The 27,829-nt window shown below is 37.5% G+C and overlaps 1 protein-coding gene across 1 annotated transcript; it reads left to right on the top strand.

Moving 5' to 3' along the window:
• The first annotated feature begins 255 nt into the window (after positions 1–255).
• On the top strand, positions 256–27,637 carry LOC104601868 (methyltransferase, putative (DUF21)). The gene is made up of 12 exons (XM_010265367.3): positions 256–877; positions 1,743–1,819; positions 1,919–2,002; positions 2,091–2,204; positions 2,433–2,519; positions 2,716–2,855; positions 2,949–3,036; positions 16,260–16,333; positions 17,383–17,576; positions 17,893–18,158; positions 26,712–26,758; positions 26,936–27,637. The coding sequence occupies exons 1-12, from the start codon at positions 700–702 to the stop codon at positions 27,183–27,185; spliced, it is 1,599 nt and encodes a 532-aa protein (XP_010263669.1). The 5' UTR covers positions 256–699; the 3' UTR covers positions 27,186–27,637.
• Positions 27,638–27,829: the final 192 nt, after the last annotated feature.

Below are 27,829 nucleotides of genomic sequence, written 5' to 3'. Positions count from 1 at the left end.
GAATAAGCACCTATTGGACTTTTTTTGTGGTTCCAGCTTAAAACAAGTGTTTAAAAATAATCACTCCCAAACGGGGCCAATGGATACGTTAAATGCATTATTGTACAAGGTACAACTTAACAGTAATACTCTACAATTAATTATATTCTCGTAATGTTTTTTTATTACAACATAAGAAAAACTATTTAAGGGTGTTTTCGTCCATATAACCTACAATTAAGTTAATAAATACAGCCGAGGGAAGTTCGTAGCGTTATGAAAAGTAATTTAGCCAGAAAGGTTTTGATGCATTTGGTTTGGCTGTTCCAGTTGCAGTGGGGACCTAAGAATGAGCATCGGCATAACTACAACATTCTCAGACACGGAACTTCCCCAGTAGAAATGAGTGGTTCCGGAGCAGGAGCAGGAGCAGGACTCGACTTCACTTTATAATTTCCACCTAATCGATTGTCTGCATAAACTTAACTGACGAGCGCGAGCGAGCTTCATCACGTTTGATTTATGGTTCTGCGTAGGTCGGATCGGATAGAGTGAAATTACACCGTTATTGGGGCCCCTTTGATTTTCTCCCAGAATAAGAATCTGATCATCGAAAAATTATAAATATCAAATTGAAGAAAGAGAAAGACGGATTGTAAATTTGCAGTGGAGAAGAAAACTAGAAGAGAAATCGAACGAGAGGGAAAGGAAGAGGTAACAATGGCAGCGGATGTACCATGTTGCGGGACGAAGTTCTCAGTATACGTGCTTGTGATCGTAGGATTGGTTTGCTTCGCCGGTCTGATGGCAGGTCTTACCCTCGGTCTCATGTCTCTCGGCCTTGTCGACCTTGAAGTCCTCATCAAATCCGGCCGCCCTCAAGACCGCATCCACGCCGGTACTCTCTCTCTCTCTCTGAATTTTGATGAAACGAAAACCGGAACCGATACCTTTGTGCTGTCTCATTCTACTTTAAACGCGTAAAATTATGTTTGGCAGAAGTTTCATAATTCTATTTACTCAGGCTGAATTTTCTTTTACTTGTACTCTTAGAGTATCTGCAATTGAAGAACGTTTCTGTAGTTGTCTCCCGGACGGTCATAACGTTAAATACTGTTGCTCCCGAGTCAACCCGGTGAATAGCCAGCTTTTTGTTGGCACCTGCCTTTTCTCTGAATCTCCTTCCCTTGTTTCCCCAGATTGATTCACCCATCTTTAATACGAGCTCTTAATTACTGGGTTGTCATTCGCCAAAGGGTCTGCAAACGAAACTTTGGTCTGTATAGCTGGCGCAGCCTGATATCCGAAGGGTCTCGATGGGTAATCTAAGAACACAGAAAAACCTGGATAACCATCAACCATTGACAACGGGAACAAACCTCACAGAGAATAGAAGGGATTTAGATGTTAGCACAGTGGGGAAGTCAACATCTTTTGGGCTAGTTTTCGTCCAACATCTTTTTTTCTTTTTTTCCTTTTTCATTTTTTAATCTGTTTTACTTAGCCTATGACCCGTTTTCCGAGTTGGATGGTTGAGTCGACCCGCTTAGCTGTTAAGAGTTGAGCTGAAATCGTTACATTTTCGGGTTATAGTTTGGAATACACATCCTGCTATTGAGCTAGTTGAGGTTTGTTATAGATCTAAAATTACAAAATATTTTTTGAAATTATATTTTACTTGGTCTGCAAAAAATTTCTATTTACACCATTGATTGGAAAGACATTTCCAGTGGTAAATAATCCAAATGATCTTCTTTTGGCAGCAAAAATATTTCCAGTGGTAAAGAATCAACATCTATTACTGTGTACACTGTTGATTGGGAACTCTTTAGCGATGGAGGTCTGTGGGTTTTTGATAAATTGATTCTAAGTGGTTGTAGTATCTAATTGTTTATCCTAACAATCAACTCCATTCTCTCTCTCTCTCTCTCTCTCTCAGTCTCTTCCAATTTTCTTGGACAAGCTTGTAGCTCCTTGGGCAGCAATACTGATTTCAGTCACCTTGATCCTCATGTTTGGAGAGGTTCCTTCTAATCAAACTTCACTATGTTTCTAAAGGTGCCTAATTGCATATTGTTGGCTGATTTCTTTTGTTCATCTGTAAATTACAGATATTGCCACAGGCTGTCTGTTCTCGATATGGCATGACAGTGGGAGCAACAATGGCACCCCTTGTTCGTGTTCTGCTTTTTCTGTTCTTCCCTGTTGCTTATCCAATCAGTAAGGTATGATCCACATATTTTCATTTCTTTGCATGTGAATGTAGGTATGGAATTGTGTTACATGAGAATTTTGTTGGTCATCTGTGTAAGTAGGATCAATTATATGGATGAAAAAATTTTGCTGAGCTTGTTTTAAAAAATGGAAAAGGATCAAAGAAGAAAAAGGAGAACAAGAAAGCAGGCTTTTACTTCATGTACTATTTTTATATATAATTTTCCTTGCTTGTGCAGGTGCTAGATTGGATGTTGGGCAAGGGACACGCTGTCCTTCTACGAAGAGCAGAACTTAAAACATTTGTGAATTTTCATGGAAATGAGGTATTATCTTTGCATTTCCATTTTAGTGTTTTATTACTCTGTTGATTTTGACTTTTGGTTGTTGCTTTTAAAACTCACACCATGCTTTGAATATTATTAAGTCATTACCAGAACAATTTAGTCTTGCTTTTGCAGTATGCTTATTCTCTTCTTTGTGACAGTGGGAAATTAATCATATCTATGTTTTGTTGAATAGGCTGGAAAAGGTGGTGACTTGACACATGATGAGACTACTATCATTGCTGGTGCCCTTGAGTTGACAGAAAAGACTGCAAAAGATGCTATGACCCCCATATCTAAAGCATTTTCTCTTGATCTGGATGGCATTCTTGACTTGTAGGTTTATTCTCTGGTTTCATTTTCTTTTGAACTATTTTAGTTGTTTCTTCCTTGGGTTTTAACCTTTTTTTTATTTCCCTTTCATCTCAGGGAGACACTAAATGCAATAATGACAAAGGGTCATAGTAGAGTTCCTGTTTATGCTGGAAATTCAACTAATATAATTGGTATTATCCTGGTAAGTTAATTAATTTTTTTATCTAGAAAAACTGTTATTGTTTGATTTACTGTTTATACTTCTCGTTTATTGGGTATATAAATCAAAGTTTGCTGACCTGGGCTTATGACTTGGCTCAGTAAGGTTGAGATGGAGTCAATTAGAGTGATGGAGTTTACTTAAGGAGTCATGTTAGAAATACCATTTAGATTTGTATTTAAATTATGACTAATGATTATGTAAATGTAACATTACGTTTTATATTTATATTAGATTTTTTCATTGTTGTACCAATTTAAAATGTTATTTTGTTGTCATAATTACAAATTATAAGTCTATAACCTTAGATGGTTTGCACTAGTGGGCTAAAGCTCCAATGTGAAGTGTGGTATAAAGATAATGTGGATATGGGAAATAAACATGCGGCCAGTCAAGACGATCCCCCATCTGATGGATGGTTCAGATTGGCCATAGTAGTCCTCCATGTGGCAAAAATAGGTGTTCTCTAGTTAACTTTCATCATTGGCCTACTTAGTGCAACCTATCTTGTCAATTTATTTGTAACTTTTATAGAAAAGTATGTAACATGAAATATATCTGCTCTTAAATTTCTAAATTTTCAGAATACCAGTTTTTGCATTAAGATGGTCACATCTAAAGGATGATACAGGTCATGGGTAGGAACTAGGAAACAATGAAGAAATCACGAGTATGGCTTGTCTCCTTATGCTTGGGAGTGGACTGAACTAGGGAATTCGCAAGCTATAATATAGCTCATGGTTTGCTGTTTTGGCTTTAGATACAATTGAGCAATGATTGAGGGGGGCACTTGTAATATTTGTTGATACATAGTTCTATAATCCTACTTGACCATGAGTGGCTGCTTTCTATTCTTCATTTATCCAAACAATACTGCATTTTGTTTTTTCTAAATATCATAGTTGACAGGATTCCTTCAAGTCAGAACTAAGGTAGGATGCAACTTGGCTCAGTCTCAGCCCCAACCTGGTCAGGCAACCTGAAAAACAGTGGTCAAGTTTAGTTAAACCTGAATGAAAAAGGATTATATTAAAGTGCTTTTTCTGCATATCATCTGTTATAGTTGATGAGGCTTCCTTGAATTCAGGACCAAGGTTCTGGTTCGCCAGATTGATGATGTTTGGTGAAATATCCTTGATATATCCCCATTTTCTAGATGGCGATACAAATTCTTCTAGGAAAATTTTCCAAATATTCCTGATATTTTGCCGATATGTCGACGATAATTCAGACATAAAATATTTTCCTAAAAGAACCAGCAGGAAATCACTGGTTGGATAACTGGCTTACTACTTTGATATGATTCACTTACTAAAACACTATAGTTCAAAAGAATAAGGAAAATGCCTATAACTACTAAAGAGTATTCTCAATGTTGAGTAACAATAAAGACAAAAGTTAAAATGGCAAGCAATTGACATATATAAAGAGGAAAAGATGGCTAAAGACCAAAAGGGAGACAAAGAGAAACATACCTATTACAATCATTTAATTTTTTTCCTTTTTATACAGTTCTTTGTTATGGTTTTTTGTTCCTTAAACGTGCAATTATATTTATTTTAATAATTTCTTGAAGGTTTATTAACTAATTTAATGTTTCTAGAAAACATTCTTAATTTTTTTAGATTTTCCAAATATCTTATCGAAATTAACAAAATATCTCCAAAATTTGTCCAACTCTACATGGTGAAATGTTCATCATATTGAAATTATGAACCATGACCAAGGTAGGGTGCAAAATTGGTTGGCTTCAATCCAAATTTCTATGAAAAACATTAAAAAGTTGCTTTGGATTTGGTTGAGTTAGATGCTAGGTTAAGAACTGTTATAATGACTTAAAATTAGGTTCAAATAGGGTTGATGCATCAGGCAACCTGACCCAATTCAAGCCCATTATGTTATTACCAATATGCGTATAGCGTAGTTTTCAAGGTGCCAAGGTGAGGCTAGGCGATAGGGGGGCACCTTGTTGCCAAGTTGCCTAGGTGGGCACATAGGCATTGCCTAGGTAATGGGATTTTTTTGAATAAAAACCATGAACAAGATAATTCCCTAGGTTCCTTAGCAAGCAACAAACATCTTTCACTAGCAATTGTCTATAGTCTTCATAAAAAATGTATAAGTTTCATTTAAAACATAGAAAATCAACATATTCATGAAAAAATGGAAGAAAGAAAAAGAAATTTCAGAATATAGAGAGGTCGAACCTCTATTTTTTAGTTCTTCCATGGTTATTAGTTCAAATTTTGAAATCTTCAAGGATTCAAGACTATACATCTTGATTGAACCCTAATAAATAAGAAAGATAATAAAAAGAATTAACTCAAACTGAATAATTTAGTTTAATAATGTCTGTTTTATTATTATAATCTCAGAAGGTTAAGGATATAAAGTATCCTATAGCACCATGTAAAAATTATCTTGGTGATTTAGTGAGGTGATCCTCCCTGAGTGCCTTATCATCTAAGTGTCACTCTACACAGTGGTCAAAAGCTTTATTTAAATTATTTTTTGAAAGCTCCAAGACTAAAATCTTAATTTTGGTCCTAGAGGTAGTCTCTTTTATATGATACTGGTTGTCCTTGTATCATTTGGTGTAGCAATAGCTGACACACCTTTGTTGGGCTATTTGGTTTTTTATTTGATTGATAGCAGCATGCTTGTGCTTTATTGGATGGTTATAAGAAATTGTTTTGACTATGTGAACTCATGAAAACCAAATCACCCAGACATACACTCATTGGATGATTTAGTTTATCCTTTGACAATTTGACTTACAACATGTCTAGGTTGTTTTAGAGGCCACAAGAAAGTATTATGACTATGTGAACTCATCGCTCCACATGTTAGGCTACCTTTGTATTTCTTGATATTCCTAGTAAGGTAGTGGATCCTAGAGGTAGTCTCCATTTTATCATATAGTAGCAGGTAGTTCATGTATCACTTGGGGTAGCAAAAACAAGATGCACTCATTGGGTAATTTTATCTTTCATCATTGGGTAATTTTATCTTTCATTTGATCAATAGAATGTCTATGTTTTATTAGAGGGTTGCAAAAAAGTGTTGTGACCATGTGACTAATCGGAACCAAATCACCTAGGCATGCGCTCACAAAGGTGATTTGGTTTTAAATTTGATTATTAGCATATTCATGACTTATTGGAGGGTCACAAGAAAGTGTTGTAATCACATGAGCTCATCGAAATCAAATCACTTAGCTTGCACCATTGGGTGATTTGATTTTTCATTTGATTGTTAGCATGCTTATTTTTCTCCCTCGCATTCGTTCGATACAAAGTGTATTGTATTGGTATCGGTCCCATGAGCTGTACGTATTGAATTGATAAGGATGCGTATCGACCTGTATTATTGGCCAATACACACTGATATGCTGCGTCTCTCTACAAAAAGATGCATATGGTGATTAAAACTTAGGTCACCTAATGCTCACCTAGCACTTAAACCTTAAATGCGACTCTAAACCACTGAGACACAATACTTGTGATAATAAATGAAATAAAATAAATTTTATTAACTTTTGTATCCACATGCAATTTAAACAAAAACACATGTTTATGTTTAACAACTCTAACTAAAAATTCAAAAGAATAATATTCAAACGTAGTATTTTATAAACTAATAGAGTAAATAATCTATCAAATCCACGTTTATATAAGAAGATAATTTTTAGTATCAAGAAATTTATATAAATAAATATTAATAATAGAATAAATATTTTAATACTTAAAATTTATAAATTTGCACATGATATGCATCTTAAAATTTTTATATATTTTACAAATTATTAATTTAATTTTAGTTTACATTAATAAGTAGTAACAACATATTTATTATTTACAAAAAATAAAAATATTGTTTACAAAATATTCAAGAATATAATATTAAATTGAATCTATCAAATCCACTAATCTACATTTATTTGAAAAAATGATTTTTTCTTTTATTTCAAAACATTTATAGAAACAAAAATATAAATAATGGAATAATTATTTTAGTAATTAAAAATTATGAATTTGTATATGATTTGTATTTTAGAAATTTTAACAAATTTGATATACTTTAAGCTAAGATTATACTTTTATAAATTATTAATTGATATTTTAATTTACATTTGAGAATTTTTTGTTGATTTTTTTTAATGTTAAAAAATTAAAATAGTAAAATAAGAAATAATTGATATAATAATTAAAATATAATAGGTGCATATGTTTAGTATCTTGGACTCTTGATTGATGCATTATAAATAAAATTATATCATATCTATGCATCCTGGTATATTAATTGTAATATATTTCTTCATATATGCCTTTAAAATATACATTTCCTATGTATTTATACACTATCTATGGTTATTTTGATCTTAAATTTAGTATTTTTTTTGAAAGGTAAAATAAGAAATTTATTAATTCAGAAAGGACTCATTACAACAGGAGAGCTAACCACAAGTGGCTACTCAGAACACAGGACATATTACAGATCCCAAATGGATTCAGATCTAAACAACTCAGGAGCATTCAAATTTTTAAAATCAGGGGCTACAGACACCCAAGAAATCAGCTTGCTGACCGCCTGCTGCACAATCTCCTCAGTGCTCTTTGATTTGTTGCTGAAGACTCTTCTGTTCCTCTCTGACCAAATTACCCACATCACAGCCGCAGGAATGGTTCTCCAAATTAATTTCCCTTTTTTCTTCAGACCTTGAGATTTCCAGCAAAGCAGCAAATCTTTTACTGAATTTGGCATGACCCAACAAAGACCAACAACTCCTATAAAATGGTACCAGACTCTCGAAGAGATAGGACAATGCATACATAGATGGTCTGTGGACTCAAGCAATAAACCACACAAACCACACACCAGAGAAGGGAGCTGAATACCCCCTCTATCCAGGTTGAGTCTTGAGAGACATTTGTTCGGCACCATTGTCCACACAAGGAAGATAGACTTCGAGGGAGCACAAGACTTCCACACTTGCTGGCAGGGGAACTCAGTAACCCCTGTTCTGCCAAGTTTAATAGTAAGGGATTTGACTGAGAAACAGCCATCCCTACTCCAGGACCAGCTCCATTCATCTTCACTAGAAATGTCTATAGGCTGATCCTGTAATATCTGCAATAGCTGCATCACTCCATCAATTTCCCAATCGAACAAATCTCTTCTAAACTGAGGATTCCAAGTCACTGTGTTGTTAGAAACCACGTAGGACTTCACCACTGATATTTCTTGGTTAACTGCACATTGGAAAAGAAGGGGAAAAGCCTCAACTAAAGGTCTGTCCAAACACCAGGGGTCTTTCCAAAATTTCAGCCTGCCCCCATTTCCCACCTTAAAACTCACACCTTCATACATCACAGGAAGATATTTAAGAATCCCTTTCCAAACCGAACAACCCCATGTTGGGAATGGATCTTGAGACTTCCAATTTCCCCAATCCACCCCAAATTTTGAGGCAATTAAGGACCTCTACCAAGCATATCTTTCTGCAGCAAACCTCCAACACCATTTACTCAACAAAGTCGAATTTACCACCTTCAACTTTCTTAAGCCCAAACCTCCCTCTGCCTTAGGAAGACATACTTGGTCCCAATTCACAAGATGCATTTTCTTTTCTTCTTCCCATCCTCTCCAGAGAAAATTTCTCTGCAACCTCTCAAGTTTTTTTGCAATTTTAGATGGCATAGGAAACAGGGACATGAAGTAGGTAGGGAGGTTGGCAAGTGTACTTTTGATGAGGGTCACTCTTCCTCCTATAGACAAATATTTGGCCTTCCAGGAGGCCAATTTTTTTCCTACTCTCTCAATAACTGGATCCCATATAGCAGAAGAATAACACTTGGCACCTAAGGGAAGGCCTAGGTACTTCCCTAGAAGATAGTCCACCTGGCAAGCCATCAATCTTGCATAGGATTCCAGATTTGGTATGGGGCCCACTGGAATGATTTTGCTTTTATGAAGATTTACTTTAAGACCTGAGACTACTTCGAACCAGCAAAGGATACCGAGTAATAATTCCAACTGATCAGTTTAGGCATCAAGGAAATAGAGAGTATCATCAACAAACTGCAATAAATTGACTTTTTCCGCTTCCGGAGCAATAGCAAAACCTTCCCACAAACCATTGGCTGCTGCCTTAAGGGAAAATTGGGACAAGAGCTATGAAATTTGTACGTATTTCACTACATATCCATGCATTTCCATATCTTTTGTTTGTATCCATGTGTTTCCAAAGTGTATCCGTATCCAAATTGTCCGATACGATACCCAATACCGATGCTTTAATCCTTGGTTTGTGTTAGTAGTAGGGTTGCAAGAAAGTGTTGTGACCATATGAACTCATCAAAACCAAATCACCTAGGCATGCACTCATTCAGTGGTTTGGTTTTTCATTTTGTTTTTTTATCGGAAACGATAACTTATTAAATAAAAGATTTCAAAGTACAACTGTCAACCTCTAGCATTAGGTGATTTCTTCAGTTCACAACCTTTAGCATAGGATCAGTCTACTCGATTACCCCATTTCCCCAACAAAGTTGTATTATTTGATATTTCCTACTATTCCTAGGCCTCCATCATCCCTACTTCTAGAAAGTGTTGTGGTTGTGTGAACGTTGTTCAACATGTTAGGCTACCTTGGTATTTCTAAATTGTCATAGTAAGTTAGTAAATCCTAGAGACAATCTCTATTTTTTCATCTCTTAGTGGGATGTTAATGTGTCATTTGGGGTATTAATATCAGGATGCACTTGTTGGATAATTTGTTTTTTTTTTTTGTTTGGTTTCTGGCTTTCTATTAAGATTGTTGGGAGATAATTGGGGGTGACTTGATGGAGGCTTTTGAAGAGTTCTATGAGAGGGGAAAATTTAACTCAGGTGCAAATGTAACTTTCGTCGCTTTGATACCAAAGAATGTGGATGCAATCTAGCTGAAGGACTTTAGGCCCATAAGTCTGATTGGAAGCATGCACAAAATCATTTCCAAGGTTTTATCCTTAAGAATAAAATATGTACTTCCCTCGATGATTTCTCCAAATCAAGGGGCTTTTGTGTTTGGAAGACAAATAATGGATAAAATTCTCATTGCCAATGAATGTGTAGAGTTTAGAAGAAGGAAAAAAGCAAAAGGGACTGGTTTGCAAGTTGGACTTAGAAAAGGCTTATGACATTATGGATTGGGAGTTTTTGTTGGACATTCTTAAGCGTAGGGGTTTCGGAGAAAGATGGTATAAATGGGTGAAGGGCTGCATTTCTTCATGTCACTTTTCAATTCTGGTATATGGAGTAGCAAGAGATTTTTTTCCTACCAAAAGGGGCCTTAGACAAGGAGATACTCTATCCCCCTTCCTTTTTACTCTGGTAATTGATGTGTTGAGTGAATTGATCATAAGGGTAGATGCCAACAATATGTTTAGAGGCTGGAGAGTTGGAAGGGATGAAGTGGTGGTTATACACCTACAATTTGCAGATGATATTATCTTGTTTTGTGAAGGGAAAGCAGAACTTATGAACTTGTAGAGGAGATGGGTCGAATAGAGGAGGGTTTCGAATACTTTAACAGCCCTCCCAAGCAACGAAAACAACCTAGCAATAACTAAGATAACTTACAGTAAGTGAATATCTGATTTGAACTTCAAACCAGGCCGAACACCTTTCTCTCTAATTTCAAATCAGGTCGAACACCTTGCTCTCTGATTCTTCCTGGTCACCGAACTATTCTCCAAGTGTGTAGAGACTTGGGCACCCTCCAATGACCTCCAAGAACCAGGCGAATGACTTTAAACTTCTAGCCCTAGAACATCCTCATGCAGTTGGCTAGACTAGAACCACATGAGGGTCACGCCCAGCTCTGACTTGCTCTGATACCAAGTTGAAAACAATCATCTTGAAGTATAGAACTGCTTGAGATTAGATGCAAAACCAGAAAAATGAACAAGAGAAGATTAAGAAGTTGAGAGAGAGAGAGAGAGAGCTGGCGGCAATGAGAGAGTTAGAGAAGAGAGGTTCGAACTTAACCTTCCTCTAACACTCTAAATCATTTTATTAAGTTAATCTTTGAAATATTACAGAGAGGCCCTTGGATGGGCAAGAAATTACAAAGACAGAGTATATAGGAGTATGGGCCCAGAATAAGGCCCATTACAGAGAAAAACATAACATAGAATGACAGCCTATGGGCCATTCGGCCCATCTCCTCTACAGAACTTAAAAAGGATAGTCCATAAATTTGAAAGGATCTCCAATCTTAAGATTAATTGGGGCAAGAGCTGTGTGGCAGGAGTAAATTTAGGGAGTGAAGAGGTGAGTCTACTAGTTGGACCGTTGGGATGTAAAGTAGGGGATTGGCCATTACAACATTTGGGATTACCATTGGGAGGAAATCCTAATATAGATAGTTTTTGGTATCCATTGATTGAGAGATTTACAAAGTGACTTGCGAATTAGAAGAAAAACTACATTTTTTTTGGGAGGTAGGATAAGCCTAATAAAGTTAACTTTGGCTAACGTATCACTGTACTTCCTATCTACCTTTAGGATACTAGTGAAAGTGAAAACCAGCTAGAGAAGATTATGAGGGACTTCTTTTGAGAACCGGGAGACACCAAAAAAGACCACCTAGTGAGGTGGGAGGTGGTTTCTAGAAGTAGAGATGAAGGGGGCTTAGGAATAGGAAATATTAGGCTAAGAAACACAACATTATTGGGGAAATGGTTATGGAGATTGCTGTTGGAACAAGACAGGCTTTGGCATAGAGTGATTATTAACGTTCATGGATTGGTAGACAATGGTTGGGATGCAGGAGTCGACCCTAGGGCTTCTCGATGCTCTCTCTAGAAAGCTATTCATGGTATTTTACCTTCCATCCTTCCTTACTTCAAATTTGATGCTTGTGTGGGAAATGAAGTGTTGTTTTGGTTAGAAAATAAAAGAAAAGTGATCTCTTCAATTTTTATTGATAATTCTTGGGACTTGGGTTTGAGGAGAGGTCTAAGGGAGCCGGAAATGACAATGATGGATGAATTAATTAACCTTTTAGGGTCAGCCTATTTGGATCAATCTTGTTTGGACAGTAGAATTTGGAAACCTTCCCCATCTGGCGTGTTCACTTGTTCCTCCTTCTTTGATGCCCTCATTCAATCATCAAACCCTACAAGGAGCTTTCCTTCAAAGGAGATTTGGTGTTAGCCTGTACCCCCAAAAATTCGGGCTTTTTGTCGGGAGGTGGCTCTTCAAAAAATCAATACTCTAGATATGCTGCAAAGAAAAAGGCCAAATTTATGACTATCATCCCATGTTGGTAGCCTCTGCTTGGGCTCTGGTGAGACGATCACACCCCTATTAATTTCTTGTCCATTTGTGTGCTTTATTTGGGCCTGGTTCTCTTCTATCTTTGGTTACAGGTGGACACCTCCCCTGATGTGGCAAGCCTTTTTGACCCAAGCCTTTTCAGGCAACTGAAGAGATGTGGAAGATTAATGTGGAGAGCCACAAGAGCAGCTATCTTATGGTCAGTTTGGGAAGAAAGGAACAATAGGATCTTTAAAGGAGTGGAGAAATCCAAGGAGGAAATTGTAGAAAGGATAATCATTATAACTATTCAATGGTTGAAAACTTTGGATTTGTTTAAAGACTTCTCTGCTGAAGACATTTATAGGAATTGGGAAATGGTGGCATCTACAACTTCCATAAAACCTACTGTGCAGGAATTGTGGTCCCCACCAACACAACAAAGAGTGAAACTGAACTTTGATGGGAGTTCTAGAGGTAACCCAGGCCCTTTAGGTATAGGAGTATTAAGAGATGAAAATGGTAGAATTGTGGCTATGTTTTCAAGACCAATAGAAGTGGGGGACTCATTGAGAGCGGAGGTGATGGCCTTGCTATATGCCAAATAGTTGGAGTTACACCAAATTGAGATAGAGGGAGACTCTAAATTGTTGATTGAGTGGCTGCAATCTGGTAAGTTGGGAGCCTGGATTTATAGACAGCCCATAAGTGAAATCCTCATCACGACAAGGGAGATCAGTGCGTGTTTCAAATGGACAAGGAGATTAGATAATGATTTAGCTGATACATTGGCTAAACAAGGGACCGTGAGGGAGAGAATGTTCTGGGAAGTTTTGTAAGAAAGATTACTGGGGGCTCAACACCTGTTTAGGGGTTGACAACTGTACTTAACTCTGGAAAGTTATACTTAAGTTGTATTAATGAAGTTACCGTTTCCAATAAAGAAACCATAAGAAACCATGTCTATGTTTTATTGGAGGAATGTAAGTAAGTGTCGTGACCATGTGAACACATTGAAACCAATCACCTAGGCAAGCATTCACTAGGTGATTTGGTTGATATCATGTTGTGTTTTATTGGAGAGTCAAAAGAAAGTGTTGTGACCATGCAAACTCATTGTTCAACATGTTAAACTATCTTTGTAGATCCTAGAAGCAATCTCTATAATCAAACAAAAACCAAATTATCCAATGAGGGCATCCTGCTATTGATACCCCAAATGAAAGTGTTGTGGTTGTGTGAACTCATTGTTCAACATGTTAGGCTACCTTTGTATTTCTAAATTGTCATAGTATAATAAATGTTAGAATTAAAGGAAAAGAAACGTTTGGAACATTTCTTCTATTTAATGGTCTTGCAAAGAGCCATTCAGTAATGGCAACCATTCACTCAGCATTCAAAGCCAAGATTTGAACAGACACCTTGATGGAAAGGTAACCGTTCACAAAGATGGCTATAAAAGGGAAGGTCCCCAACCCCGTGCTCACTATCAAAGCGGCAGCAAAGCTCTCCCAGCAGGCAAGAAGTGTGATAAACGGGGCTGAAGTGATCTCCCGGTTCAGATTGTCATGGCCTCATCCAGATCTTTGGCTTCAAGTAAGTCTTTATTGTTATTCTCATTCACGAGGTTGTACAATCCTAATAGAAGAATAACAATTGGTATCAGATCCTGAGTTCTCAACCTATGCATGAGAAACTGTAGAAATACCAACAAAAATTCAGATTTAAGTTTTCCGGTGGTTTGGCTGGATTCCGGTGCGATAACTGGTAGGGTATAGTTGGTTTTTGCTAGCCGTTCGTTTCCGACCATATAGTGGCCTGAAACGGTCGGCAGGGAGCAGCCCAGATGCTGCTGCTGTAATTCTGATTATTAAGCCCAAAATGGGTGAAGAAGAAGACGACGGGTTCCAGGGTCAACCCAAACCCGAATAATCTCATCCATTTGTGCTGTTTTGAGTCCTTTGACTCGGTGATTTATCTGAGTCAACTCGCCGCATTAATTCGGCGAGTTCCTGTCTGATATGACAATCTGGTTTGCCCTTACCGGTTCACCTATATCTGAAACTTTGACCGACCGGTTCATGTCTCTATAAATATTGCATTTTTTGAAACTTGGTACCCTGGGGTTTTAGAACCTTCTGAATCCATATATGTGGGTCCCACAATCTAATTTGGACTAAAACCCAATGGTTCATCCCCGGTTCAATAATACCCGAAACTTTGACTGACTGGTTCATGAACTATCTGAAACTGTTTTGACCCATATTTTTTCTTACAGTCTTATAAGGATCTGAAATACATTCTGGTAAAATTTTATGAATTTTTGAATTCATTTTGACACCGGTTCAATGATTTTAGTATGTATTGACCCTAATTTATCACTTAACTTGTCATTATTATTATTATTCTATTTGCTTAATATTCATCCCTGCATGTTAAGCTATCTATGTATTTCTTGATTGTTAAAGCAAGGGAGTGGATAGAGGCATGGTTTTCAAGGCATCGAGGTGAGGCTAGGTGATGGGTTTTTTCCTAAAAAAATAAATAAAGCCCATCTTTCAGAATAAAAACCATGAATCCTAGGGTAAATTCCTTAGGCTCCATAGCAAGCAGCAACCATCTTTTCCTATTAATTGTCTATAATCTTAATAGAAAATGTATAATCTTCGTTAGGAACATAGAAAATTAACATATTCATAAAAATGGAAGAAAAGAAATTTCCGAAAATAGAGGGCTGAGCCTTTATTTTTGTCTTAGGAAAAGAAGAAAAGAAAAGAAAGGGTTAAAGAAAGATGATGATGATGATGATTGAACCCTAAAAATGAGAAAAATAATAAAAAAGAAACTAGTATTTTTAATTTAAACTTAATAATTTAGTGTAATATTGTCTATTTTATTATTATAATCTCAAAAAGTTAAGAATATAAAAGTAAAGAACACCATGTAAAAAATATCTTGGTGGTTAAGCAAGGCGGTCCTTCATATGCACCTTATTGTCTAGGTGTTGCCTCGGCATTTCCTTGACAGCTATAGTGTATAATGTTTATATATGTCTATTTCTCCAAGTGCTTTTTTTCTAGGTGTAGTATATTATAGTTGATGAGAATTCATTGGAAGTAGAACTAAGAGATGGCTCTGTTTCTTGTTGAGATGACATTGGAAGCATTGCTAGATCTTCATTGAGGGCTTAATATTAAGAAATTAACACTTGGCTGGTATTAGTTGAGTCTTATTATGTAATCGATGCCTTTATATTACAATTCGAAAGAACCTAGGAGTGGCTCCAGTTGGTGATAAAACGAGGAAAAGTAGACTAAGGTGGTTTGAGCACAAGCAGAGTAGACCTTCTACACCACCAATAAGAAGTGATCTATTATAAGCTGAAGGGGCTATAAGAGCTAGGGGCAGGCCAAAAAAACATGGGTTGGAGTAGTGAGAAATGATTTAAGTGCCCGCAATTAAAAAATGGATATGTTACTGAACACTGCGAAATCATGGAGCAGACCCCATATAGTTTGGACAAGGCTTAGCTGATGATAATGTCACAATGGACAATGTGGTTTTTAAGTAGTTCTTATAGTGTATTTTCCACTGTTCATCTGTTTTATGCTAATGGAAAGTTGGAAAATGATTTTTAAAGGAAAAAAGATAAGAATCTTGAACTTCACCCAGGTACTGTTCAGGTTAAGCCATCCAGCAAGACTTTCAAGGTCTCTATCAAGAATATTTAACTGATCTAATAACCCAGCAAAATGAGATTTTCATTTTAGCATCTCATTAAGACTTCATCTAATGTCATCAAGTTATAAATGGAATTTTGCACATTGCCCATTTCCATGATTTTCTACAAAATTCATCATCCTGCCAATTTTTTCTCTAACATCTTGTCTTCCATGGTGCAGGTGAAAAATCTGCTAACAGTTGATCCAAAAGATGCAGTTCCTATAAGAAAAATGACCATAAGGAAAATCCCTAGGTAAGAAGAATTATGCATTTCTCATTTTCCTCTTACTTATCCTAAAGGTTAACTGGTTCCTACTATAAAGTTATTGCTTCTCTTTATCACCTAAGTTATCCACTTGGTATTAGTAAACTAATCAATTTGAATGATTCTGAGATTTCAGGTTGATTTTATGTGTGTGTGTCTGTGGGTGTGAGTTCTCAAAATTCTATAATTTGCAAGTTCAACTATCTTATTTTGGCAACTTTGGAAAGATCCAACTCAAGTGGGGAAGATGGAAAACATGTTAATTCCAACCAAAGTTACTATAAATAGAAAGTAGTCAAGGTTTTCATCAGTCTCAAGGTTGTTAGTTATGACTACTGACTGGTGGAGTTGGATGAATAAAAAGTGAAGTCAAACTTCATCAGAAAAAAGGATATCTGAATCAAAATCAGCAAACATCAGTTACCAAATAATTAGGCCTTTGATTTTGATTCTTTGGGTGAAAGGTGGGCATCAGTACAGTGCAATATAGAACTGTTACACATTCTGTAGTTGATGACCAAGTTTGATATGCTGCATTTCAGCTCACTGCGCTTTGTAGGAGTAGGGAATTATTTAAGTTTTCATTAAAATATGCTTTAACTCCCATTTGAGATGCTCAGGTACTAGGACATGGCTTGGGTACAATATGGTCACAGTATTTTATACAAAAATGGTCTATTGGACTTGGCCTTGGGTACAACGTGCATTTTGACATTTCTGATTAGCATGGAGTTCCATGCCTGTGTTCTGCAGCTCATCTATTTTATCTTGGAATTTCCATTTCTAGATTCTTTGTTCATTGATGCCATTGATGGCCCCTGCGTAAATGTTTTCTTGTGGATATTGAAAGAAGCAGCTCAAGCCTTCTGTTCTTCTGAAACCTTACCTAATGCCCTTGATAGTAGTCTCTTATCTGCATCTTCATGTTACTTGTTAGAAACATGCTTAATTCATCCATCTATTATTTTATTCATGCCAATGCTTCATTAACTATTAGTTTCTTTATTTAATTTCTTGATCTATTTTTACTTATTCAGGGTTTCAGAAAACATGCCTCTTTATGATATTCTGAATGAATTTCAGAAGGGTCACAGCCACATAGCTGTTGTTGTAAAGGGTCTCAATGAAACAAAGGAGACGCCGAGGAAAACTAAAGAGGTGCAACACATGGAGAGTAAGCTGAACACAAGGAAAAAGAGTGCCCAATCCAATGCAACAACAGTAGAGGAAGGTAAAGATCAATGAGAATAATCTAGATTCCTTTGCATGTCTGGTAAAAGGAGTAACAAGTTAAGGAAAAGAAAGAAAAAGAGAGAAAGGTAAAGAAAAGAAAAGAGGAAGAAGCATAAAGCAGCATACTAAACGTGTCATAAGTACATATAAGAGACACCTACACGTCCTTCTGTCCTGACTAAATCTTGTCCTTTAGGTCTTAAACTTTAATTTTCTTCTCTTTATATCTAATCATGGCGTTACTTGAGATTATTATACCTGCCTTCCCTCATTTATGTCATACATTGTTGTGTTGAAATGTATATTGTTAACAGAACATGACAAGGTGGGCTCTTCTTCTGGGACCCAGGATGTGGGGACTAAATCAGAGATGTGTGATCCTCACATAGCTCCCAAAAGGAAGGATGGAGATCAGCAGTTACGAAATCGTCCTGCCGCTTCATCTGGGTTGATGAAAGGACATAGAGGTTGTTCATATTGCATTTTGGATGTTGAGAATGCTCCTATTCCAGTGTTCCTGCGCAACCAAGAGGTTGTGGGTGTAATTACAATGGAGGATGTGATTGAAGAACTTCTACAGGTACGCTCAGATGAAGAAAATTGTATAAGTTTCTCTTGTTGTTAGAACCAAAAGCATTATTAATTGTTCCTTCTCCTCTCTCTCTCTCTCTCTTGGTTTTCTCCCTTTTTTCTGTGCATGTCAGGAACTATGTTACCCCCATATGGCAATGACAGGGCTGGATACAGTATTGGATATGAAATTTATACTAAAATTTATGTCTGACACAATATAGCACCCTTGTACAGGTATTGGGGTATCATAGGTCAGGAGGGGTTTGTTAAGTGAAATATGAGAATATGTGGCAATACAAAGACAACATATTGGGTAGCCACAGGCTTCACCAACCAAATGCTTCTTACCAACCCTAACCAATCTCATGCAGCTTCTCTAGGATAAACCGGAAAACCAGTTATGGCCATGTATTCCATCTTATGAAATTTGGAGATTTTAGGTGAAAAATTTAATGGTTCCTAAGGGTGCAACTCGGGTTGGGCCCAGTTAGCATTTTACATGGCTTTGGGCTCGGGCATTTGGGCTGGGCCCAATCAAATTTTGACAAAAGCCCAACCCGAGCCCACATAAGTTGCACCCAGAACCCCTAATGGTCCCTAAATTGTTGGGAGAAGGATTAGTTGAGTTTAAGTGAGTTGGATGCAAAATTTCATGGTGCCTTTTTTTAGAAATCCAACCCTTCTATATAATTTTTGTCATCATGTCTTTTCTCATTTGGGATGCATGGTTTCCACCTGCTATTGTCTTCAGATTCTCAAAATCTTAAATTATGTCTCAACCCCCTCCCCCTCCAAAAAAACTAACTTTGCTCTAATTATTTTGAGCCTATGTGATCTCTATAGTTACTACTTATCATGGTGCTCCTTTATTCTAGTCATTAAGTTACTTGTTACCTTTCCTATAGTTGAAATGAATCAGCCGTTTAATGTGTTTCTCCTTAAAATTATAACACTCCCTGCTTGCATTACATATTAGAGGGTCTGATAACTTAAATTGTTCTCCCCCTTCCCCCATCTTTCCTGTTAGCTTGTGTAGAGAGACTGGGCTGAATGGGCCCTAGCCCATTACTATCGTATTGATTAGTTTTTTCTTGTTATTTGTTCTTAATGGGCCTTTAATTCTTTTTATGTTTTCTAAGTATGTTGATGAGGTGGACGCCCACTTAAGGGCAGACTTGTAATTTATGTAATCTTAGTAAGACTAATAAAAGATTAGAGTGGAGAAAGAGGAGATTATCAAATTCCTTTTTCTTTCTCCCTTCCTCCTTGTTGTCTTCTTCTTTTCATCCTCTTTTGCTATAATCTGAAATATTTTTACTATTTTTTATTGGTCTGAATTACATCTTGGTATCAAAGCAAGTCTTCCTTCTCTTTTATTTTTCTTTTCTTTTCCCATACACTCTTCTAATCGAAAGGTGTATGGAGAGATAAGTTGTTGATTATTCAGAGAACTTTCATGCCTAGTTGGTAGAGGGTTTGGAAGTGTCAGGATCTGGCTCTAGATTGCTAAGAAAGTGGGGCTGTTGATTTTTTGCCCAAAATCCTAGCCAACTAGAGAATTTCCAATTACAAGTTAAAGAGACTGTTTGGTGTGGTGCTCAAGGCTTTGCAAGTTCCTTTTGATCTCCAAAAGTGGGTGGTTGCAGTTGGAAGAGGTTTGGGAAGATCTGTTTGGAGTGACTACTTCTTCTCGCTTTCTCCCCGGAGGCCAGGCACAATGAAACCCTAGTTTTGGGATTTTTAAGTGCTAGATTGACCTCAGTTAGGTTTATAAAGCTTGAAAACCTTGTTTTTTGATTTTCGTTTGATCAATGGAGCAGATCCTGGTGCCGGGGATTGGTCCTATAGATTCCATTTTGATAGGAGTGATTACATTCAAATTTGATGGAACAAATTATTTAGCTTGGGTACAATCTATAAAGATCCATGTTGTAGTAGAGGTAAACTAGGGTTTCTCAAGGGCAGTAAGGAAAAACCGGAAGAGACTGATCCTACATATGAGAAATGGATGCAGGATAACTACACAGTTATTGGATGGTTGGTAAATTTTATGCAGCCCCACATAAGTCAACATTATCTTTGGATGACTTCAGCCAAGGAGATTTGGGATAGTATTACAGAAACATACTCTTAGAAATTAAATGTTGCAAGGACCTACAAGCTGAAGAATGATGTGAAAAATTTGAAATAGGGGGAGAAGAGTGTAGTTGTCTACTACTCAATGTTGAAGTCACTATAGTAGGAGATTGATGTTATGGAAGTAGTTGTATGGGAAAGCACCAAGGATGCAGAGACATAGGATGAAGTAACGCTTGCTCAAGCATATTCTATGGTGAGCAGTGAAGAGAACTGGCGACAGGCATAGTTACAGGGTCCACCACCTTCAGAGCATTTTGCACATGCTAGAATAAAACCAAAGGGGCCAACTAAGAAAAAAGAGATGATATGTGAATATTGTAAGAAACCAAAACATACTAAGGATACTTGTTGGAAGCTTCATCTAGATCTTCTTCCAGATAGGTTTCGGAACAACAACAACAACTTTAAGAAAGGTGGTCAGTCCGGAAAGCCCAAGAATGCAAATGTTGCTACAACATCTGAAGGTGGAAATAGAGAAAGTGAAGAAAAATCTGTTGTGGAGTAGTTGGCAACAGTGAAGGCAGAATTTGAGAGATATGGGAGGTTAATTAATCACTTGGAAACTACTATTTGTAGCTTCCTTCTCAGGCAACACCTCTTCATCCGCATTTGCCCATTCAAGTATTCGTGCTTCTGCAAATCATGCTATAGCCTCAGGTAATCGTTGAATTCCTTGGATTATAGATTTTGGTGCATCAGACCATATGACTAGCATATCTAACCTTTTCTGTTCATACCAACTCTTCTTTGGTAGAGAGAAGATTTCCCTTGCTGATGGGTCTCTTGCTCCCATCTCTGGCGAAGGGAATATTAGAGCCTCTGACTCCCTTGTTTTGTCCTCTATCCTTCATGTTCCCAAACTTAACACTAACCTTTTATTTGTTAGTAGCTTAACAAAATCAATGAATTGAAGTGTAACTTTCTTTCCTACAAATTGTGTTTTTCAAGACCTAAAAACTTAGAGGACGATTGGGAGTGGCCATGAGGCAAATTGAATATATTTGCTGGATATCTCTGATTGAAGTCCTAGACCACCTAGTGGGGTAGATTTCGAGTCTATCTCATTAGAGCCAGTTGATAGAGTCATGTTATGCCATTTGAGATTTGGCCATTTGCCTTTTTCAGCTTTGAGTCATTTGTTTCCAGAAATGTTTAAGGGAATATCCCTATCGAGTCTTCATTGTAAGTCATGTGAACTTGCAAAACATTTTAGACAATCTTTTTTAGTGAGTAATAAAAGATCAATTTCTCCTTTCCATATTGTACACTTTAATGTATGGGGGCCATATCATTTATCTGTTATGGGGGGTTACAAGTATTTCATCCTTTTCATTGATGATTTCTCTTGTTACACTTGGCTACCTTATGAGATCCCGGGATGAAGTGCCAAACATTGTACAAAAATTTCATGAACTTATTCTTACCCAATTTAATACTCTAATACTCGGATCAAAATATTTCAATCTGATAATGCAAAGGAACATTTTGAGAAGAGCCTTTACTTCTATTTTGATACCTTTGGAGTTATTCATCAGAGTTCTTGTTCCTACACTCCACAACAAAATGGAGTGGCGGAAAGGGAGGACCGACATGTGGTTGAGGTTGCGAGGAGCCTCCTTTTTGCTTCTCATGTTCTTGTTAAGTTTTGGGGGGATGTTGTCCTTACGGCTACATACCAGATGCCTTCTCGAGTTCTGGGTTTTAAAACCCCTTTAGCCTCCTATTTCCAAATGAGGATCTCTCCTCTCTTCCTCTCCGAGTGTTTGGGTGCACTTGTTATGTTCATGTTCATAGTCATTAGAGACATAAGTTTGATTCTAAAGCACAAAAGTGTGTTTTATTGGGATATGCCTCCACACAAAAGGGGTATTGCTGTTTTGATCCGGTTTGTGGCACTCACTTTGTTTCCAGAGATGTCACATTTGCTGAGCTTGTTCATTTCTTTGGTACTTCTCCTAAGGGGGAGCATTTAGAGGAGTTGTTTGCGATGCCACCATCTATCCCTCTTCCAATCCCAATTGAGTCTTCTATTGAGTCTCCTCTCATCGAGTCTTCATTGGGTCTTCTTCTCATTGTTCCTGCTCCCCCTCCTCCTCTTGCTCATCCTCCCACATTTTCTTCCCATCCTATTGTCCAAAGGTGGTACCGGTGACAAAGACTCAGGGATGTGCAAATTGTTTCCACACCTTCAGATGAGCATCTTGCACCTCCCATCACCATTGAGGTAACAGGTCAGCCCTCTTCTACCACTTCTGATACCTTCCTTGACCTTGATCTTCTTATTGCTCTTTGCAAAGGCAAACAGAAATGTACAGTTCATTACATTTCCAAACACCTGTCCTACAACCTTTTTTTCCCTTTCCTACTATTTCTTTCTTGCCTTTGTTTCCACACATGTAACTCCCAGATCTGTCCCAGAAGCCTTATCCAAACTAAAATGGAGGGATGTTATGATGACTGAATTATATGCTTTGCATAAGAACAATACTTGGGAAATTGTGGATTTGCTTGAGGGAAAGGAATCGGTTGGCTGTAAGTGGGTGTTCACTAGTAAGTATTATTCAGATGGTACTATTGAAAGGTTTAAGGCCCGTTTGGTTGCTAAAGGATACACTCAGATGTATGGTATTGATTACCTGGAGACTTTTGCCCTAGTGGCCAAAATGACTTCAGTTCGAGTTTTGCTATCTTTAGCAGTTACTTTTGATTGGCCACTTCATTAATTTGATGTTAAAAATGCTTTCTTGAATGGGGACCTACATGAAGAGGTCTATATCTCATCGTATGTTCTTGATCTTCTTGTAGAGACTGGCAAATTGGGTGCTCAACCAGCTTCCACTCTTATAGACCTAAATCATAAGTTGTCAGCTACTGATGGTGAACTGTTGACTGATAGGAGAGTGTTCCAGAGACTGGTTGGGAAGTTATTATATCTTTGCATGACTCGACAAGATATTTCCTATGCAGTTAGTGTAATTAGTCAGTTAATGCACTCCCAGAGATACACATTTAGTAGCTGCTGAGAGGGTTCTGTGCTATCTAAAAGGGACTTCAGGGAAAGGTATTTTGTTTGCTAAGCATGGACACTTGAAGCTGGAAGCATACACTGATGTTGACTGGGATGAATGTATTGACGATAGGAGGTCCACTTCAGGTTACTGTGTTATGGTGGCAGGGAACATTGTATCATGGAGGAGTAAGAAGCAGTCTGTAGTGGCTAGATCCTTGGCTAAAGCAAAGTATAGGACAACAAAATGGCACATGGAGTTGCAGAACTTTTGTGATTGAGGTCACTTTTAGAAGAATTGGGAATAGACTGTGAGAAGCCAATAATGTTATATTGTGACAACTGGGCCGCTATCAATATTGCACATAATCTTGTTCAACATGACAGAACTAAGCACATAGAAGTTGACAGGCACTTTATACGGTAGAGAGTTGCTTTAGGAGAAGTCTGTCTGCCATTTATTGCTTCTGAATAACAATTGGCTGATGTTTTGACAAAAGGTGTTTCTAAAGAAAATCTGGTTCACTATATAAGCAAGTTGGGCATGATTGATATCTATGCTCAACTTGAGGGGGAGTGTAGAGAGACTGGGCTGAATGGGCCCTAGCCCATTACTATCTTATAGATTAGTTCTTATTATTTGTTCTTAATGGGCCTTTAATTCTTTTTTATGTTTTCTAAGTATGCTGATGTGGTTGACGCCCACTTAAGGGCAGACTTGTAATTGCAAATGAGAGTGTGGAAGATTTCAAAAGAAGCGGGAAGAAAGGGCTCGTGTGCAAATTGGATCTCGAAAAGGCTTATGACTTGGTGGATTGGTCATTTTTATTGGAAGCCTTAGAGTATTTTGGATTTGGGCAGAAGTGGTGCAAATGGGTGAAAGGATGTATTAGAGGACTTGCCACTATTCCATTTTAGTGAATGGTAGGGTGGTGGACCATTTCCAGGCTACTAGGGGCATCAGACAAGGAGACCCCCTTTCTCCTTTTCTTTTTACCCTAATTGCTGAAGTCCTAGGAAAACTCATTGAGAGGGCTGACTTTAGAAACTTGGTGAAAGGTTGGAGGGTAGGGAGGAATAGGGTTCTAGTAACACATCTACAGTTTGTTGATGACACAATTCTTTTCTGTGGTGGGGATGAGGTAAGTTGGGTGAGTAGTCTAAAGCAAGTGATCAATGTCTTCGAACATGTGACGAATCTTAAAGTGAATCTAGACAAGAGTTGTGTGATTGGCATTAATTTGAGTGAAAGTGAGGTGGAGGATAGAGCCCGAATTTTGGGTTGTGAGATCGCTCATTGGCCATTGACATATTTGGGGTTGCTACTAGGGGATAACCCAAGTAAAAAGAGTTTTTGTGAGAGATTCACTAAGAGGTTAGCATCTTGGAAGAAAAATTACCTATCTATGGGAGGTAGAATAACTCTTATTAAGTCCACATTGACAAATATGCCTGTATACTTTTTTCGGTGTTTAAAATGCCCAAAGGAATATGTGGAGTTTTGGAAAATTTGATGAGAGACTTCTTATTAAGTATTCATGGGCAATTTGCAAAAGTGATGGTGGGAAATGGCTTTAGGCAATTTGCAAAAGTGATGGTGGGAAATGGCTTTGGAGATTGACTTTGGAAAGGGATAAGTTATGGGCTCAAGTTGTCTTAAGTATTCATGGGCAAGCGGCGGATGGCTGGGACTCTGAAGTTTCAACTAGGGTTACAAGAGCTTCTCCTTGGAAATCAATTCATGCCATGCTTCCTTCTTTCCTTCCTCTAATCAGGAATGGTATGTGCTCCAATAACCGTGTGAAATTTTGGGATCATGTTTGGGTGGGAAGCACTCCACTAAAAGAACTTTTCCCTTCCTTGTATTCTTTATCACGGTTTAAAAATAAGCCAGTCTCCACTGTTTTGACCACCTCTAATTCAACCATTGATTGGAATTTGTGTTTTAGAAGGGCCCTTAGAGAACCGGAACTGAACCTCTTTGTTGACCTGCTAAATATCCTTGAGGGGGTGGTTATTGACACCTTAGGAGGGATAGTAGGATTTGGGCTCCTTCTCCTTCGGGTATCTTCTCTTGCTCCTCTTTCTTCAAGGAACTGGCTCATTCCCCTCCTGTCTTTGGAATCCCTTTTCCATTTTTGGAAGTCTGGGGTAGACCAATTCCTCCCAGAATTAGTATTTTTTGTTGGGAAGTTTTCCTTGAAAAATGTAACATTTGCGACTTCAAAGAAAAAGGCCTAATTGGTGTCTATCCCCACACTGGTGCATCCTTTGTAAGAAGAATGGTGAGACTTGCTATCACTTATTGGTTTTTTGCCCATTTGTTTCAGAAATCTGGTGTTGGTTTTTCTCTCTTTTTGGTGGCAAGTGGACCCCTCCCCCAAATGTACAAAGCCTATTTCATTCTACTACTGTTAGGGGGCTGAAGAAGAGAGGGAAAATTCTGTGGAGGTGTGTAAGAGCAGCTGTATGTTGGACAGTCTGGGAGGAAAGGAATCAATGGACCTTTCATGGGAAAGAAAGAAATAAGGGTGTAATCATTGAACTGAATTCTATAAGGGTGATCCATTGGGTTAAAACTTTGCAAAGTTTTGAAAATTATTCAGAAGGAGACGTCGTCAGGAAGTGGAAAGAAGTGGCTTGGTCATCTCCAAGAAAGAATGTATCCCACCCAATTTGGTCCCCTCCAGTTTCAGGTTTCACTAAACTAAACTTTGATGGTAGTAGTGAAGGAAATCCAGGTCTGTCGGGTATAGGGGAAACCTTCAGGGATGATGAAGGTCGAATTATTGCATTGTATTCTGGTTCTATTGGATAGGGGGACTCTCTTAGAGCTGAAATATTGGCTGTCTTGGAAGGGTTAAAAAGAGCGCAAGAGTTAAATATTAGAAAATTGATAGTGGAAGGTGACTCTAAGTTGGCTATAAATTGGTTGATGAAGGGTACTTCTAGTCTGGAAGTTTCTGAATGAAAAAAACCCAAAATATGGAAGTCAAGTTTCAATGGATAAAGAGGTGCGCCAACTCCTTGGCAGATTCATTGGCCAAACAAGGGGTGGGAAGAGTTAATTTCTTCTGGGCAACATTGTAATCTGAATTGCTTTCTTGGGAGGGTTAAAAATTTTTACCCCTCCTTTTGTACCTTTTCTATTATTATCTTTTAATAAAAGTATCTGTTATTTATCAAAAAAAAGGGCAGACTTGTAATTTATGTAATCTTAGTAAATCGAACTCCTTTCTCCCTTCTTCTCCCTTCTTCTCCCTTCTTCCTTCTTCTTGCTGTCTTCTTCTTCTCTTCCTCTTCTGCTATAATCTGAAATATTTTTACTATTTTTTATTGGTTTGAATCACATCTGCGTGTTTGATCATGACCTTCTTGTTGTCCATGCTTAACATAGTTGTGTTTTGATGTCAGGAGGAGATATTGGATGAAACTGATGAATATATAAATATCCACAACAGGTTAACTTTTTATTTCCATGCCTGCTTTCTTTTTTACTTTACAATTGAGTAACATATTCTGTGTGGAGCTTTAAATTCAGATCTCTTCTGTGCCTTTTTCTTTTTCTATTTACTTGTTTTACAAGTTCTTCTGTGGCTAGATCAATAAGAAAAAAACTAATCGTTCCTCAAACGCAGGATAAAGATCAATATGCAATCATCTCAGGGAAGGGCTCCCAACTCAAACTCTCCATTGCCAACTCCTACTTTATCATCAGTCATGTGCACCCCGACACCAACTTCACCAGTGTCCATGGGAGAAAACCACACCCAGCATTCTCCTGTCTCCCCTTACATATTGGCTCCAGGACCCACACCTACACTTTCAGTGTCTGCAGGCACCTCCATATCAGGTTCACCTATCACAAACGAGACTCCAAGGTTATGAAGGGGGGACTGGCAATTAAGGAGACCCCTTAGTTTTGACATTGGTTTCTATGTTGTATTTTATCAATTGATTAAGATGGAAAAACTTGTATGCATGCTGCTCTAAATGTGCTCAGGTGCAACAATATTGAACGTTTCTATATGTTCCACTGCTCAACTTATAAAATGGTTGTAACAGAAACGCACATTGGAACCCCAGGGATATTTTTCTCCATGAAAAGATTGCTTAGCGTATCTGAGCCTTTATGACTGCATAATATACATTTAAAGGATCGTGACGAATTGTTATATGTATCAAAGTGACGTATTGTTATGTGTATCAAAACTCAGAATGTTCATACGAGTTTCAATTATCTAGTTTGGCATATATTTTAAGTTGCATTTGAGTTGTAATATAATTTCATGATGTACAATTTACTATGATCTATAAATTGAGCTGGTTTTGATCTTCGTTCAGTTGAAATTGATATGGTCAAGACATGACTGAAGCTTTTCTTTGTATGGTAGAAATTTTTTTACCATCCAAACCAATAAAATAAGAACCACAGTTACATCAATAAGTAAGCTACTAGTGGACCTAAGAACCAGATCGGTATGTGGCGACTTATAAATCATGCATCAAAGTTTAGAACAAATAAACCCTAT

The sequence above is a fragment of the Nelumbo nucifera genome, chromosome 1, assembly GCF_055504915.1.
Source record: "Nelumbo nucifera cultivar China Antique chromosome 1, China Antique-T2T, whole genome shotgun sequence".
NCBI lineage: Eukaryota > Viridiplantae > Streptophyta > Magnoliopsida > Proteales > Nelumbonaceae > Nelumbo > Nelumbo nucifera.
This window is presented reverse-complemented; position numbering and strand designations above follow the sequence as displayed.

Bases quoted from the DNA above. Each gene is read 5' to 3' on its own strand.
- LOC104601868 (XM_010265367.3), top strand. From the start codon at position 700: ATGGCAGCGGATGTACCATGTTGCGGGACGAAGTTCTCAGTATACGTG. The intron at 2,520-2,715 runs GTATTATCTTTG...TTTGTTGAATAG, and splicing joins TGAATTTTCATGGAAATGAG to GCTGGAAAAGGTGGTGACTT. The intron at 18,159-26,711 runs GTACGCTCAGAT...TTTTGATGTCAG, and splicing joins TGATTGAAGAACTTCTACAG to GAGGAGATATTGGATGAAAC.